The 15069-nt window shown below is 49.0% G+C and overlaps 1 protein-coding gene across 1 annotated transcript; it reads right to left on the reverse strand.

Annotated features, from left to right (window-relative positions):
- Positions 1-961: 961 nt before the first annotated feature.
- Positions 962-9254, reverse strand: LOC119708825. Its single transcript, XM_038155698.1, has 3 exons — positions 8758-9254; positions 6195-6267; positions 962-5627 (listed from the first exon to the last, which is right to left on the reverse strand). Exons 1-3 carry the CDS (start codon positions 9136-9138, stop codon positions 5419-5421), a joined length of 663 nt encoding a protein of 220 aa, XP_038011626.1. The 5' UTR covers positions 9139-9254; the 3' UTR covers positions 962-5418.
- Between the last annotated feature and the right edge of the window lie 5815 nt (positions 9255-15069).

The raw sequence follows: 15069 nt of genomic DNA on the forward strand, positions 1-15069 counted from the left end.
CAACAATTTGTATTCCACTGTGCAAGTTCAGTGGTCAGTTTTTGGGTGTTTGTCCAAGTTGATGCTTCATTCTCTTATTCTGATTGTCTTTTGCTTCTTCACTGTCATCATTATTGTTATAGGTAGTAACTGATAAGTCTGAATTGATGATTGAGAGAGCCAAATTAAAATTAAAGAAAAAGAATTTGTTTTGCGAATCGAAATACGATTTCCAACAGCCACAATCAAAGGGGACAGCGTTGAGCCTGGGTCTCAGCGCTGGGTGAATGTAGTTCTGACCTCTATTGCATCGGAACTCCCAATGTTTACAAAGTCTGTCTGCTGAGCCCAGGTTTTATACTATTTTTCTTGCCCAGAGTGAAGTTCTTCTTGTTCTTTTCTTTTCCTTCAAATATTCATGCAGTCTCTTTTCTCTGTCTGGTGTTGGAAGAAGCCTGTCTCCAGGTGGACAAAACAGTCTCCGGGGAAAATATGAATGTTAAATTTCAAGTTACGGGAACTAGACATTGGGATGTGGGTTCTGGGTTATCTCGATCTTGATGGCTTGGGTGTTCTGAAATCGCCCAAGGTTTCCACAGTGGCTAGTCCCTTTACTTGCTAAATTGGAACTCCATTCAGTGACCACCTGTGATTCCACAATGCAGTGAGGAAATCTTCTCTCCAGCCCCTACGAGTGATTTCTAAACCTTGGTACTATTTGTGACAGGCATCTTACAAATATAACTTATTTCATACATACCCTTTTTATAAGCACAAATTTATTCTAATATTTATTACAATTATTATGATTGTTTCTTAATTTTGCCAGCTTTGTAGCATTTTCAGGGTGAAGAGGGATTCTGCTTGCCACTTTACACCTTCATCACTGTAAGAGACTTTGAAGGGCAACACAATAAACAAGGAGGAAAGGAGAAGAAAGGAGTTTTGGTGGGGTGGGATGGGATGAGAATAGGAATGGGCAAGTGGGAGCAAAGAAAAGGAGAGACAGGCATCCACAGTACCTACAGTGTGGCAGGGACAATGATTGCATGATCTCAGGTGACCAGGGCTGAGGAAAGTGGAGGAGGGATCACCATCCAATGACCCACATAAAGTCATTGGGAATGCTGGTGGAAGGCAGAGCTCAGGACAGAGTGAGTTCTCTGCTTCCGTAAGGGCAAAGAGAGAGAAAACATGAAAAAAACAACCTCATACTGTGTAGTATTTCCAGCAATAAGTACCTTCTCTGATTCTTTATACAGCTTAATTCAGTATCTGTGACTATTTCATTCTCCCTGAGGTCTTTCTGGTTACGCTGATCCCACAGAGGAGAAACAATCTCAGTTTTCAGGCAGCATTTGCCTTTAATTATTCCCAGATAGCCCGGCAGTGCAGCTGGCACAAGAGCCAGGTGGATGGAGAACTACCCTGTTGTAAAGGAAACCTCACTGCAGACTGCTCCTTGCTGCCTGCCCAGAGCTAGAGGGAGGCAGCTCCCAGGGGGAACAACGGGAAAACAAAGCATCAACCATGCAGTTTGTCACACACTTCCACTGGGGAAGCCTTTGACACTGCTGACAGTGTTATAGATATATTAAAATTCATGCTTGAATAAATTATAACTAAGAGAAATAAATATATATAAAATATATATTTGAGTTAAAATCATGCTTTGGGATTTAACACAGAAGGGCACCTGGAATCTAAAAATCCTACACAGGAATTGAGACATCGGTTTCTTCAGCAGCTTGTAACTTGCACAGGTGTCCCTGAATAGAAGGTGTAATTTGCAAGTAAAGGGAAAACTTCTTCTATAGAGATTCTGAGTGAAACTCAACATCCGAGCCATCACCAGCCCTTAGTGATCCTAGATAACCAAAAGTCAGTGTAGTTCCCGTAATCTACCTTGTGTGAATGCTGAGTTCCCATAAATTCGCTAAGATGTAAAAGGAGTTTCTGTAAAATGTAATTAAATTCTAACTAAATCAGGGAATGGGACATCAGTGGCCTATCTGGCCACTGTTATAAATATATCAAAATTCATGGTTAAATAAAATATAGTTACAAAGAGTATAACACACTAGGAGAAACATGCCCAGACACATCCCCAAACCAGAGGGGCTTACAAAGAAACATCTGCCAGGATTGGGAAACCAGGTTACCTCATACACACTACCTGTAGTCTCACTGGATTTACATGTGAAGAAGGGGAGGCAATGCAGGAACTGGAAATCTTAACTAGAGATCTTAATCAAGGTACAAGACATCAGTTGCCCACCTGGCTACTGATGTTTAAAAGATAGCATAGATAACCAACTTAAACATGAATAGACAGTTCTGGGAAACTCACTAAACACTTGAAAGCCCAATGACAGGAACCACTATTCAACATGTATGGATTCCCACACTCGACTCGGTATGTGTATTGCAAAGCAACTTTTGTCCCAAAGGAGAAGAGATTCTGCGTGCTCGTGTTCGCTGGAGGAAGAACAAGAGGGGAGATGAATATTGACCAAGACATGGAGACTGGACTGTCTACTCATCTGATAGCATTATCCTTGGATTGGAGAGGAAGACCATCAGATCAAGAAAAGGACAAAGAAAACCATAGCTTCGGCCAAGAAAAAGAGTATAAGAACTGGACTCAAACTCGAGTAAGACATGGACTCACCACTCTGATGCAAGAAGGGGGTCAGAGTTGTGTGTTTTCACTCAGAGCCAAAGTCCCGGGCTTGGCTCTGTCCTTTTTGATTTGTGGCTGGCATAAAATGTAATCTGAACGTGAAATAAATTTTCTCTTTTTTATTATTTTTATCATAATTTGGCTCTCGCAAATTATTGATTAGGCTTAATTGGCATTTTACTTATAACAACAGTAAAGTCCTTCATAGCCATGGAAAATACCTGGCTTAATGCTGATTGTGTCAGGACTAAACAGCACAAAAATTAAGCCAGAGATGAACAATTAGTTTCTCTCTAATCCAGCCCTCACCCAGTTGCTGTCTTCTTTTGCTCAGTTTCTGCATTGAGTCATGGGCAGAGTGGAGCTCAACACAGGCACAGCAGCATGCAGAGGAGAACACAGAGCAGGGGAGAGGGGACCCCCGTGTCTGCAGGCTCCCCTTCCTCCAGTTCAACTCCTTCCTGACTGCTCCAAGCCACTTAGCTCCAGTGGAGAGGTTTTTATGCTACCCCACAGCTCAGCTGTGTTCGTTTACAGGGCAATGCCACCCATCAGGGATTGAGGTGAGGAAGCAGGTTTCCAGGCTGGTGTTTGGAGATATGGCTGTGATGTGCCAGAGGGCAGGGAATGTGAGCCAGGCAGCTGAGGGTGGCACATCATGCCATGCAACCCAGCCCCTTGTCATTTCCATTTCACAGCCCCAAGTCACGAAACTGTATCTGTTTCAGACTACACCTGCTCTTTTGAGTCTTTGCTTGCGTGGGCAAGGATAACTTTGGGCACAGCAGTAACCCTATTCACTGCATTTCTCTGCTGAGTGAGACTCCCCAGTTAGGGTACTTGCATCACGGTCTCTGTTACTTGGCTGAATGAAAGGACTCTTGACTTGTCCTCTGTCTGAAAGCTCCTGCCAGTGTGCCTGGTTTTGGTGTGGAAAAGAATGGTAATGCAATTGCAGTCTGGTAAATGAAATGTCCCAGAAAGACCCAGGATATTTGCAGGATGTCCTGATCCATTCCTTAGAGCTAAAAATTAACTTGGATCCCAAGAATTACCAACTTTCAGGCTGCACCTGTGCTTTGAGCATTTGCTTGCCAGGGCAAGCAAAACTTTGGGCACAGGAGTAATCCCACTCACTGCATTTTCTTGCATAAATCACTCACAGCAGCCCAGTGAACTCTCCTTTCTTTGGGAATTTCCTGCTCCCAGGTTCACAGGTGAGGCTAAGTGACACAAGCCAGGAGCTGTGGCAGATTTTCACAGCTGGCCTGAGGAACCCCTGCTGCTGAAAGGAGCCATTGGGGACTAGAGCACAGAGCCATAACAATGGAAGGACACTGTAGATGTGGGTTGCCAATATCCTGACTGGCCCAGGTGATGGCACAGGTTGCACAGACATGTGCACATAGGATGGTGGCACCAGCTAACATACCTGGGATATGCAGGAGTGGGGCACACAGAATCCCTGTGTGTCCAGAGCATTCACAGGTAGCACCATTGCACCTACATGCATGCAAAGGGTGGATATTGGGTTGAGAGTAGAGAGACACAGCCTCCTGCCACAGGCTCCTTGCTCTCTCAAACCTCCCTGTACACCCTGGGCATTGCACTGGGCTGTCAGGGAGAGAGTCTCTCAGCCTCAGTGTCACAACTTCATACAGCACTTTGGTGGCTGGTCATCCCCGTGACACTGCAGAAAGTCTCTAAACAGGGGATTTTGTGCCAGACCCATATTATACAGCTTGGGTGCAGAAAGCAAAGGTGGTACAATGGGCCCTTTTAGACAACAGGCTCAATGTTCCTTCTCAGAGACATGCAGGGGAAAAAAGAGCTGAGGGATGCTTCCCAGCTTTCATTGGGAAACAGTTAAGAAAGAGAGCCTATCCAGGCTGTAGGGCTCTGCAGTGCAGAGGACTGAACAATTGCAAGTAGCTTCACAGACTATCCCATCTTCCTCCATGACAGAGGAGCAGGAGATCAGGCAGATGAGGAGTGGCTGATGTGGTAAGTCTGGCAGCACCCCTTCATGGGGAGTTGCAGAATGTTCTCAGCTTGACACAGGACATGAACCAACCTCTTTAATAAAAACCTTTAATTTCAGTGCGGTGCATCTGGAATGGATGTAGTGATGGGTGTTCTCCATCTCCCAAACAGACACAGAAGGGGTGTGCATTTAGCAAGGATAAAGGCGTTCAGTCTCTGAGGCTCACTGAGCCCTTGGTCTCTCTGCACAGAGCTTCAGCAAGCTCACCATCCTAGCATCAAAAGTGGGTGCTGGGAAGAGCTCAGCTGAAGCAACAATTTGTCTTGAAACCCCATTTATTTTCCCCAAAATACCCCTTGGACTTAGACAGACTGTATTAGATTTAACCTAGGGAAGAGGAGTACAAGATTCTGTATCCCTTTGCAAAACTTGGTACCTTTCCTACTGAAGGTCCTGTCAAGATGCCAGGCAGCCAAACTCAAGTGATTAACCAGGGATATTTCATTTGAGTGGTTTGTCAGTCTTGGCCACGGGAAGGAGCAGAAGTCCTTGGCTGGCTGAAGAGCTGTGAGCACATGGGAAACCCAGCCAAACAAATCTTGACTAAGAAGCAAAGGGGCAGAATGGTGGGTGATGAATATGAGACCCTGATTAGCAGAGAGCAAAGTGAGGACCAGCCCCACTTTTACCAGGGCAGGACTGCCACCCCTAGTGAGGCTTGTGGTCTGCTGTCTACCCAGGAGAGATTCCTCTGGCTGCAATGGGCAGCCTGTCAGACCTCAGGCACCCCAAAGGCCAGGTTGTCCCGAATCATCAGCGTCTTCCGAAGGTCTCGCTCCGTGATTGGCCTCTGTGTTCGCCACTTATGGGCTTCCTGGAGTCCTGGTTCAAAGTAGTAAATGCAAGCTCCAAAGCCCACCAGGATGAGAATGGAGATCACCAGGTACACGGGCACAAACCAATCCAAGAAGTGGGGCATGGCTGCCAGGGAAAAGGAGAGAAAGCTCATGCAGGGGGAGCACCCAAAACACACCTTCACCACCCAAAACCACCTCCTCCACCAAGACTGATCATAAGACATCTGCCTCATCAGCAGTGCCCAGTTCCCCCTCACAGCCCTGCTGCACCTGGTTCATGCTTGGTTGCACATGAAGGCACCTCATTCACTGGGAGAGGTCAATGCTTTTGGGGTCATTGCTGGGAGCCCTTGAATGTCAATCCTACAGAATGTCAATCCTACTCCCTCCCCCCAGAGAGGGTTGAGCTTGCTTGCCCCCAACCTTCCTGCCAGCGATTAAAGGTAGGCAGTGGGTAAGCACAGCTGCTTTTCACCTCCTGCTTGAGGGAAAATCTGCTTCCCCTGACATTCCATTACCCCTTTGAATTCCCAGCCTGAGCTGGTCTGGTTCAGGACCGAGCCCTCCTTTACTGCACCTCTATTTCAGGTCCAGCTTTATCAGGGCTCAGAGTCCTTGGTTCAGCACCAGTCTGTGAGCAGGCCTGAGATCCCTCCACCACATCAGCCACTGTGCATTGGGGGGCACTCACCAGGAGCAGCTGATCTGCCTTGCCAAGAGCCTCTGGCCAGCTGGGTGCAAGGTGAGTCCGGAGCAGCGTTGCCCTGGGGAACACAAAACAACATTATGCTGTGTGATTGCTGCTGGCCCAGCGCTAAAAATGGGAGAGCAGGAAGGAGCAAACATCTGTTTGTCCAAATGTCAGGGCTGAATATTTCTGGAGGGGTGAACAAATGGGGTCCCAGCCCCATAACCTGGTGCTGCCCTGGCATGTTATTTCCCCACCATTACAGTCCTGCTGATGCCGTGCTTAGGGCATGCATCCTAACTTAGGGCCATTTAAATCTGTAATGGCATCACATTTGATCCCATCCCTTGTCCCCATCCTTTGGGAGGGAGACAGCAACCCACATTGCAACCCGCAAAGGCACCCGGCCTGTTCAGCTCTGCTGCTTGCTCTGCACCAAAATGACAGGCAAGGTGTGGATCATGCAGGGACAGAAAAGGGGATCAAAAAGCATCCCACACAAAAAGCACAACTACAACTTCACCAGGCACCAGATCTTCTGGATTTTCACTGTGAATGTGCTGCTTGTTAAAGGTTTTGGTGGAATAAACCTGGCACCCTCATGCTTGGGAGAGCACAGTGGTGCCAGACTCAGGCACAAAAATACAGTCCTGAAAGGGGACTTTCCGTAACCCTCACCCCTTGGTGGGAGTGATGAAATGCCCATTGACTGCAGTGGGGACACACTGAAGTACACCCACATCAAACTCCTGCTTTCCCAGACAGATGAAAGCTGTGGTGTCTGACCATGGGCCAAGTCGTCCCTCTGCAATAACCATATATCCCCAAATTCCTTGCACAGGGCAGGTTAAGAGGAGGCTGGGGAGAGCTCTGAGCATTTCGATCCTCTTCCCTGCTCTTGGCGCATAAGGTTGATGCCTTTTCCACACCAGGGGCCAGGCTGGTTTTTTTTAATACACAGCCATCAGTTGTTTCCAGTGTGCCCAGCATCATTTATCTTCTTGACACCTCTTGGCCCACCAGGGCTTGTAACAGTAACTTTTTTGTCGCAGGGTAAGATCTGAAACAAGCTGAAATTCTTATTACCATAACCAAGAAACAGCAGAAACCGCCTGATTTCCTCCCACTTACTGGCATGGATCTGATCTGGGCACTGCTGCTGCCTCTTCATGGCTGCCTGTGCCTTCCTCAGGTGAACAACTGCTGAGGAAAGTTTCCACCATAACTTGCAACAACATCACAGAGGTGTTGTGAGGAGTTGTGGGGCTTCCCTTAACGCACCTTAGGGGACCATGTAAGGAATTAGGCCCTAACATCTTCTGCAACAGGAGTTGGGTCTGACCTCTGGGCCAGAAACCCCTCAGCACAGCTTTCCTACATGCTCTGCAAAAGTAGCTTCTTTGCACCTCCTGCACCCCCGAGGGCATCTGCAGACATCCTGGGGATCTCAGGCTGCTGCAAACTCCCTTTTTCAGAGGTGTCTCAGCAGCTGCTATCTGTCCCTGGCTGGCAACAGCAATGGGCACGATTAGGGACATTGTGAAGGTGAGTTCAGCTTGGACCTCCTGGGCTGATGGGAGGAAAGCCAACAACCTCATTTGCCTCCCTGATCATGCAGTTTCCAAACGTGTGAGTGAAGCTGCCATCCAAAAAAACACTGCAATAAAAAGCAGCCCTACATACTTCCCAATTCATCCTTCCTCCATCACAAGTAGAGCCAGCATTTCCTAGCTCCTTGCCAGCAACCTATTCTTCAGTCTACTTGCCATGCAGCCCTATCCTGCTGTGTTGCCACGCTGCTCACCCATCCCCGCCCCCTACATGAAGGGTCCTCATCATGGCCAAGCTGAGTGCTGGATAAGGTGCCAGAGCCCCCCCTCCAGCCTCTGCAGGGCTGGTCTGCAGAAGCAACTTGCTTTTGTCAGGCAGGTGAGCAGATTTTGGCTGCAAACACTGAAAAGAGGGAGTTTAATTTAAAGATGTCAGCTTTCTGGAGCAGTTCTGCAGATATTAAATGTGCCTTTATGTTGCTGGACCAGTTGATCTTCAGCATGTCATTTTGCAGTGGGACATCCATGTCCCCCCAGAGACCTGAAAGACTCCTTGGTCTTCCATCCAAAACCACGTTTCATATAGATAAGCTGTCTGACCCCTTTTAAACCCGTGCTACACCTCACTCCAGCCTCTTGCCTTCAATGTCACCCGTAGATCCCCTATGCCACTTCCCACTGCCCCTGAAGTGCTGTGGGTACACTGTGACAGGAGCCCCGGGGGCCACGTTGTTAGTGGCAGGGCACAAACTGTTTGGGGGAGGCTGGGAGCAGCCCACAGGAGAATTTGGGTACAGAACCCTCCCGTGCGCATGGCTGGGAGCGCAACTCATTTTGCAGGTTACAAGCCGTGGGCTCACCTCGACCGCAGGAGATTCCCCCAGACCTGGGCACCCTAGGGCAGGCTTCAGCTTGGGGCACAGAGCTGCCGATCACTGGGGACCCAGACATGACCTCGCTCCCATGCACCGCATCCCCAACAAGCACCGCTACATGCCCTGACACCTGCCACCTACCTTCTTCCACGGGTGCAGGGCGACGGGATGAGACTGCTCCCTCCGGCATCTGCCGGGTCCCAGCCGGGATGAGTCAGGCTCCTTTCCCGGCCAGGCAGTGCCGGGGAGAAGGGACCCCGCGCCGGGAGAGCTAGGCGACAGCGGGAGGCGACAGGCGCGGATGGGCGGGAGGCAGGCAGGGAGGGAGGGATGGCGGGAGCAGCCGCGGCGGGCGGGGGAAGGACGGGCAGCCAGCAGCGTGGCCTCATTGCCCAACGGGACTCCCGGGGGCTTCCCCCACCGCCTCCCCGGCAGTGTCAGCCCCGCTCCAGCCTCCCCGGGGCACCCCACCGCCGGCCTTCCCCCGCACACGCCAGAACGGCTGTCTGCAACGGGCTGCATCCCGGCAGGGGGAAGGGGGGAGCATTTTAGCAGAGGTCGCTATGGCAACGAGCATCCCCAGCTCCCCCGCACATGGTACCCGGGTCAGAGCCACGAGGGAGCTGCCCGCGGGATGCTCTCCCTCCTCCCGCATCATCCGCAGCCTGGCTGCAGCCCCGGAGGAGGAGAAATGCTGGGGCACACGTGTGTGAGCTCGAGCTGATGGAGATGGACAGAACGTTCAGGCTCCACAGATTTACTGGTGTGTGCAGCCCAAGGACTGGGGGCTGGTGGTTTTTCATCAGTGGGTGGGAGACAGACAGAGAGAGAGAGAGGTTAGAGGCAAAGAGGGGTTAGTACTCCCTTCAGGGCTTTTATGTAAAATTAAAACAATCAACACTTTGACCTCAAGAATCTTCCATCAGGAAACAGAAAAACAATGTTGTCTGAAGGACTGTTCTTGCTTTCAGTGAAATACCTTTTTCCTGAATCCATACCTAGTTCTGTCATTGCTGCTGCTGACAAGAGATGTTTTGTTTAAACATTTTCAGCTTTTCAGCAGCACAAAAATAGGAACATGCAAACTGGTTTGTTTTTTTCATACTGAGGTTGTTTTGTTGGTTTTGGTTGTTTTTTTCACAAAGGGAAATTTTCACCATGACCCAGAAATTGTTTAACACAAAAGAGTTTTAGCAAAGTCATTCAAACAACTGGCTCCAGCTTGAAGAACTGCTTGCTCTCCTGCCTGTGCTGTCCAGCTCCACCCACTTAGTTTTTGACACTTACAGCCCTGCAGATGTGCCACAGTTATTGTAAAGGTTTTCGGGATTAATAGTATCCACTGATATGTATGAGGCCTGAATTTGTGTCTGCTACACTCCAGGAGCTGTGAGATTTGAGGTCTTAATTCCAAGTAGGTTGTGTTTCAGGCACAAAGGAGTTCATCCTCTCTCCAAGCCAAGCTGTGGATGGTGACAGAGCCCACGCATGCCTGCCAGCTCCAAGGGTATGCATGATAAGGTTCTGTCACCTGGTCTGTGCCAGAGACAAGGCTGTGATGGAGCTGTGGGAGCTGACTGGTGTGCTCTGTGATTTCCTCTTCATCCTCTTTAGGTCCTCCTCAGCCTCACTTCTTCTTGATGTAACTTCATAACAGCTTAGAAGCATTGAGTATAGGCCTTGCAAGCCCTCCCTACCTAGCAGGATATCTGCATGGAGGATCAGATCCATTAGGTTTAGCTAACTACTTCTTGGTTTGCCCCAGTAAGGTGGGCACTCCAGATGATTGCCAGAGTGGAGCCTACAATTGTGCCTTAATTTTAACCTCAGTGAAGTTCGGACATGACACCTTGACAATCAGCACAGTTACTGCTTCACTAATCCCACTGCAGGGGGCAGAAAACACAAGCCCCACAGTTTTGACCATACTGGGAGAGAAACCTGTGATTTGGAGAAAAAGATTTTTAAAAATAACTTTGAAAGGATATTGTTTATTGCATCCTCAGAGCAAACCTGTAGGGCAGGCAAAGACAGTCCATTTGAGAGGGCAAAAGGAAAACCTCTTTCCAGGTGTGCAAAGAAAATGAGAGGGGGATCAGTGGTTGCTGGCACAAGGTAGGAGACTATTCATTTATCCAGGTGACTCGTCAGTGGTGAAGCTGCAGGCACCCAGTAGAGCCTGCCAGGCCAGGTATATTCAGGCCACAATGTGTAAGCTCCTCCCATTGTCCCTAGCCAACTGTACCTACTCTCTGTTCTAGGTCACCTCAGGGGCACATCAGAGCCAGTGTGTATTTGCCAGTCTTCAACTTATTCCCAGATTTAAGCTCGGGCTTAATGCCAGCATGCTGTTCAATGCAGCCAAAACCCCAGAACAGCAATAGTTTTGACTCACGAGGTCATTTTTCCTCTGGCTCACTTCCCTGCCATGCAAACACTGGGAGGATGTGACAAGGAATGGTGATCACATCTTTCTGCAGCCACCACCACAGTAGTGGGCAAGGTCATGACGTGGCAGCCTCTCTTGCTTCAAGCAGGAATCCCCCCCAGATGAGTCTGAAGCACCCTTGGACGCAGCAAGAAAAAATCATGGGGCTTTGTGCTGCTGGAGCTGGGACACGCTTGAAGACCACGAGCCTCTGACGCAGCTGCTTGCTGCCTGTGACCGGGCTCTCAGGTGCTGTCATATCCTTTGGTTTCCAGCAAGAGCTAAAGCTGCGAGACAGCTCCAGGCATTGATGTGCCAGTGCAGCTCAATCTGCATGGAAACACTTCAGCTGCAGTTCAGCTTCCAGCTCAGATGAGGCTGCTGTGTGCCACTCAGGTCTTCCAGGCATAAGCTTGTGCATATCATTCTGCCTGGTGCCTTGAGGCCTTTCAGCTCCCCTTCACCTGGCTTGGAGGAAGCCTCTGAATGTCTGTGCACACACCGAGCCCCTCAAAGCCATTCATCCCAGGACACCTGCCTACCACCAAGCCTCTGACTCCTTCCATGTCTCTGGGCAACCACAAATTCACCTGCATGAGGAAGAAGAACATGGGGGCGAACATGGGGTTTGATGTGAGAGGGCCACCCAGCCAGAGCAGAAATCATGAAACCCTTCTCAAAACCATAGACAAAAGCCTTGGCTGGAAAAAAAATGAGATGGTCAGGCAACCTCAGGCACATACTTCTTGCTTGTATCACGTCCATAATCACAGCATAAACAATGTACTGAGCTCAGCTTAATCCCAGGCCTGGTTAAGTGTTATTCCAGTCTTTCTTAACAAGTTTTTCCACTGTTCTTTAGTGTCTTTTAGCCTTTTATCAGCATCTTCTGAGATGACCAGACCCAGGTTGATGCCTGTCTTTAAAGCAACACCAGTCTCCCAATATTACTCTCCCGATGTGGGTAGAAGCATGGGAGAAGATGGAGTTTATCAAACTTGCCTTCCCCAAGGTCCACAGTAGAGGACAAAACTGCAGCAAGGGTCGCAGAAATGCTTCCCCGCTCAGCTGCAGGAGGTGAGGGAGCTGCTGCAGGATGCAGAAGGCACATGGGATGCATGGCAGGGCATCAGTTGGGGATAGTCTGGTGGGAAAGCAGACTAATCCACCTTCTGAGTGCTACTGCAACTTCAAAAAAACCAAAAAAGAAACCAAAAAAAAAAAAAAAAAAACCCAACAAACCATTACAGAAGCTTTGCTGGGTTGATGAAAAATGAAGGAAATGTGTAAAGTGAGTTAAATTAAAGAGCAGAATGAAAAAAGCTGACTTTGGGTCTAAATATAGCTATGAAGAGCTTTTGCCAAAGGAAGCAGAAGTTGCCAGCAACATATGTGAAAATGTCATTAATTTCTCTAATAATCTGCACTTGCTGCAAATGATATAATTTTTGTCTATTAGTGAAAGAACAAGTGCAATCAAATACACATGAGCTCTATTTCACAGGCTTCGCGGGAGGGATGGCAAGAAGTCAGCCTGGAGCCAGTAATGCATGAGAGGGTGACATCTCATAGAGCTCCCACTGAATGGGCGGTCAGGAGCTGGGAGCTGTTGCTGAGACAGCTGGGACCATGCTGGGGTCAGTGCTCCTCTCTAGACTGTCTCCAAAGCCCGTTTCCTTTGCTCCTCTGGCTGCTCAGAGAGAACCAAGGGAGAAATCAGAGAGAAAATATCTTGAGATGCAGCCACTGGATGAATCATACAGCAAATTTGCCATGGATACATGAGGACGAGGTGTGCTCTTTAACATTTTTTGTACTGGCTGGTGCAGTCCTGCTCCAGGAGCAGCTGCCCCATTCCAAGGGAGCACTCATGATGGCCAGGCCAAGTCTTGCTGATGTCAATTGTGGGTTTTTGGCAGCGTCAGAACATCTTCACGTTGACTGCAATACATTTCTACCCATTTGTGGAATGGTTTGTGCTACCAGAGCAATGTACAATGGCCCACGGAGTAAAATCCGCTCTCTCCTTCCATACCATGCCCTGCTCCTGTCCCTTCTGCTTACACTCTAGGCCAGTGTACTGGCATCCATCTCAGCTCTCCTGCACCACTCAGAAGCAGAGATCAACTCATTACTCCCACTTTGCAAACTGGAAATGGGTCAGTAAGAGGTGAAACAACCTGACACAGTTACTCAGGGATATGTAAAATATACCCTGGCTTCCAACACCAACCACATCTCATCCCTCTCCCCTCCTCTCCTTGCCAACCTACAGATCTAGGCAAGACCTGCAGGCACAGTGCCAGACCAGAGTCTCCACTTCCTTACAATACCCTCTACTATGAAAAATAATTTTCTTACTGTGGGATGAGTCGTAGCTCATCTGGATCTGCTGAATATCAGACAGACACCAGCATGGTGAGAAGACGGAAGCCTGCAGCAGCAGGGCACAGCAAGCCTGTCCCTGACCAGATCCTAAAGCCACCCAGGTCCTTTAGTAGGGCAATAGAATAGGTAACAGGGGGCAGAAAGAGGACAAAGACCTTTTTGGTGGGTGCCAGAGCTTTTAACATATTTCCACACCTTCAGGAGCCCAAAAGGGACATTGTTCTGTTTGCTCCCTACATCCCCCCAGCCTGGGAGCTGGCTCTTGTTATTTGTTGCATCTGCTTGTCTCCCATCTTTAGGACATGTCTGCCCTGAATTCGTCCTCCCTTCCCCCCACCAAACTCAAAAACAGCCAGAAATATCTTGTAATCTCTTCTGCTTCACCTGTAATTTGTCTCATGCTGGCAATGAGGGAAACCGTCTGCCTTTGTCAAGATCAAAAACGCCACAGTGGCCATGTGATGTCGGCTTTCGTTAACCCTGTCTCTCTCCCCTTTGCCTCTCCTCTTCAGACTGTTGCAGCGTGGCAGATGTGTCTTCGTTCTCCTGCAGCCTTCTTTCTTCCCTGGCACATCTCCTGCCATTTGGTTGAAAGGGCAGGGAGAGACAGCACCAGCAGGCAGCAGAATGGGTTCTGGACCCCCTTCCACACTAAGGTGGAACCAAAATCAGGGTTGAGGCAAAGATCAGGAGATTCAGCAAGGTGGACCACAGGCCACTGAGGTACACTGGACCTCTGAGGTTTTACATAACAGCATGTCATCCTCCTGCTCTGACCTTGGAATGAGAAAAACTGAGCCTATCTCTGTTACTGCAGTGCTTCTGCCCAGGTCCCTTCCTGCCTGTATCATGGGCAGGGGAGCACTGGGCTGGGGAGAGGCTGGTCAGATTGGAGGGTCAGGGGGAAGGCACCCAGGAAAGGGCAGGATGGATGTCGAGCCTGCTGGAGCTGCTGCAAAACCTCACACAGAATAATTCAGTGTGCAAAGCCAGTTGCTACTGCCACACAGTGTTAGGGAAATTCCCTTCCCTAGCTATGTTATCAAGCAGTCTTTATAGCATGAAAGTGTATTAACTATGTTAACATTTTTCCCTCATACTTGGTACCGGTGAGGCACAGCTCAAATCCTGTATTCAGTTTTGGGGCCCTCACTACAAGAAAGACATTGGTGTGCTGGAGCATGTGCACAGAAGGGCAGAGAAGGAGCTGATGAAGTGTCCAGAGCACAAATGTTAGGAGGAGCAGCTGAAGGAGCTGGGGTTGTTTAGCCTGGAAAAAACAAGGCTCAGGGGAGGCCTTATCACTCTCTTGAGCTCCCTGAAGGGAGGCTGTAGCCAGGTGGGGCTTGGTCTCTGTTCCCAGGTAACAAGCGGTAGGATAAGTTGCTCCAGGAGTGGTTTCCACTGGATATTAGGAAACATTGCTGCATTGAAAGGGTGGTCAGGAAGTCGAACGGGCTGGCCAAGTGTGTGTGGGAGTTACCATCCCTGAAGTGTTTGAAAAGTGTGGCACGTGGGGACATGGCTGTTTTGAACGTGGCAGTATTGGGTTAATGGTTGGACTTGATGATCTCAGAAGTCTTCTCAATCTAATGATTCTAGGATTCCATGTATTGGCTCACATTATAAATTGCAAT

This window comes from Motacilla alba, chromosome 1A (genome assembly GCF_015832195.1).
Source record: "Motacilla alba alba isolate MOTALB_02 chromosome 1A, Motacilla_alba_V1.0_pri, whole genome shotgun sequence".
In the NCBI taxonomy this organism is placed as follows: domain Eukaryota; kingdom Metazoa; phylum Chordata; class Aves; order Passeriformes; family Motacillidae; genus Motacilla; species Motacilla alba.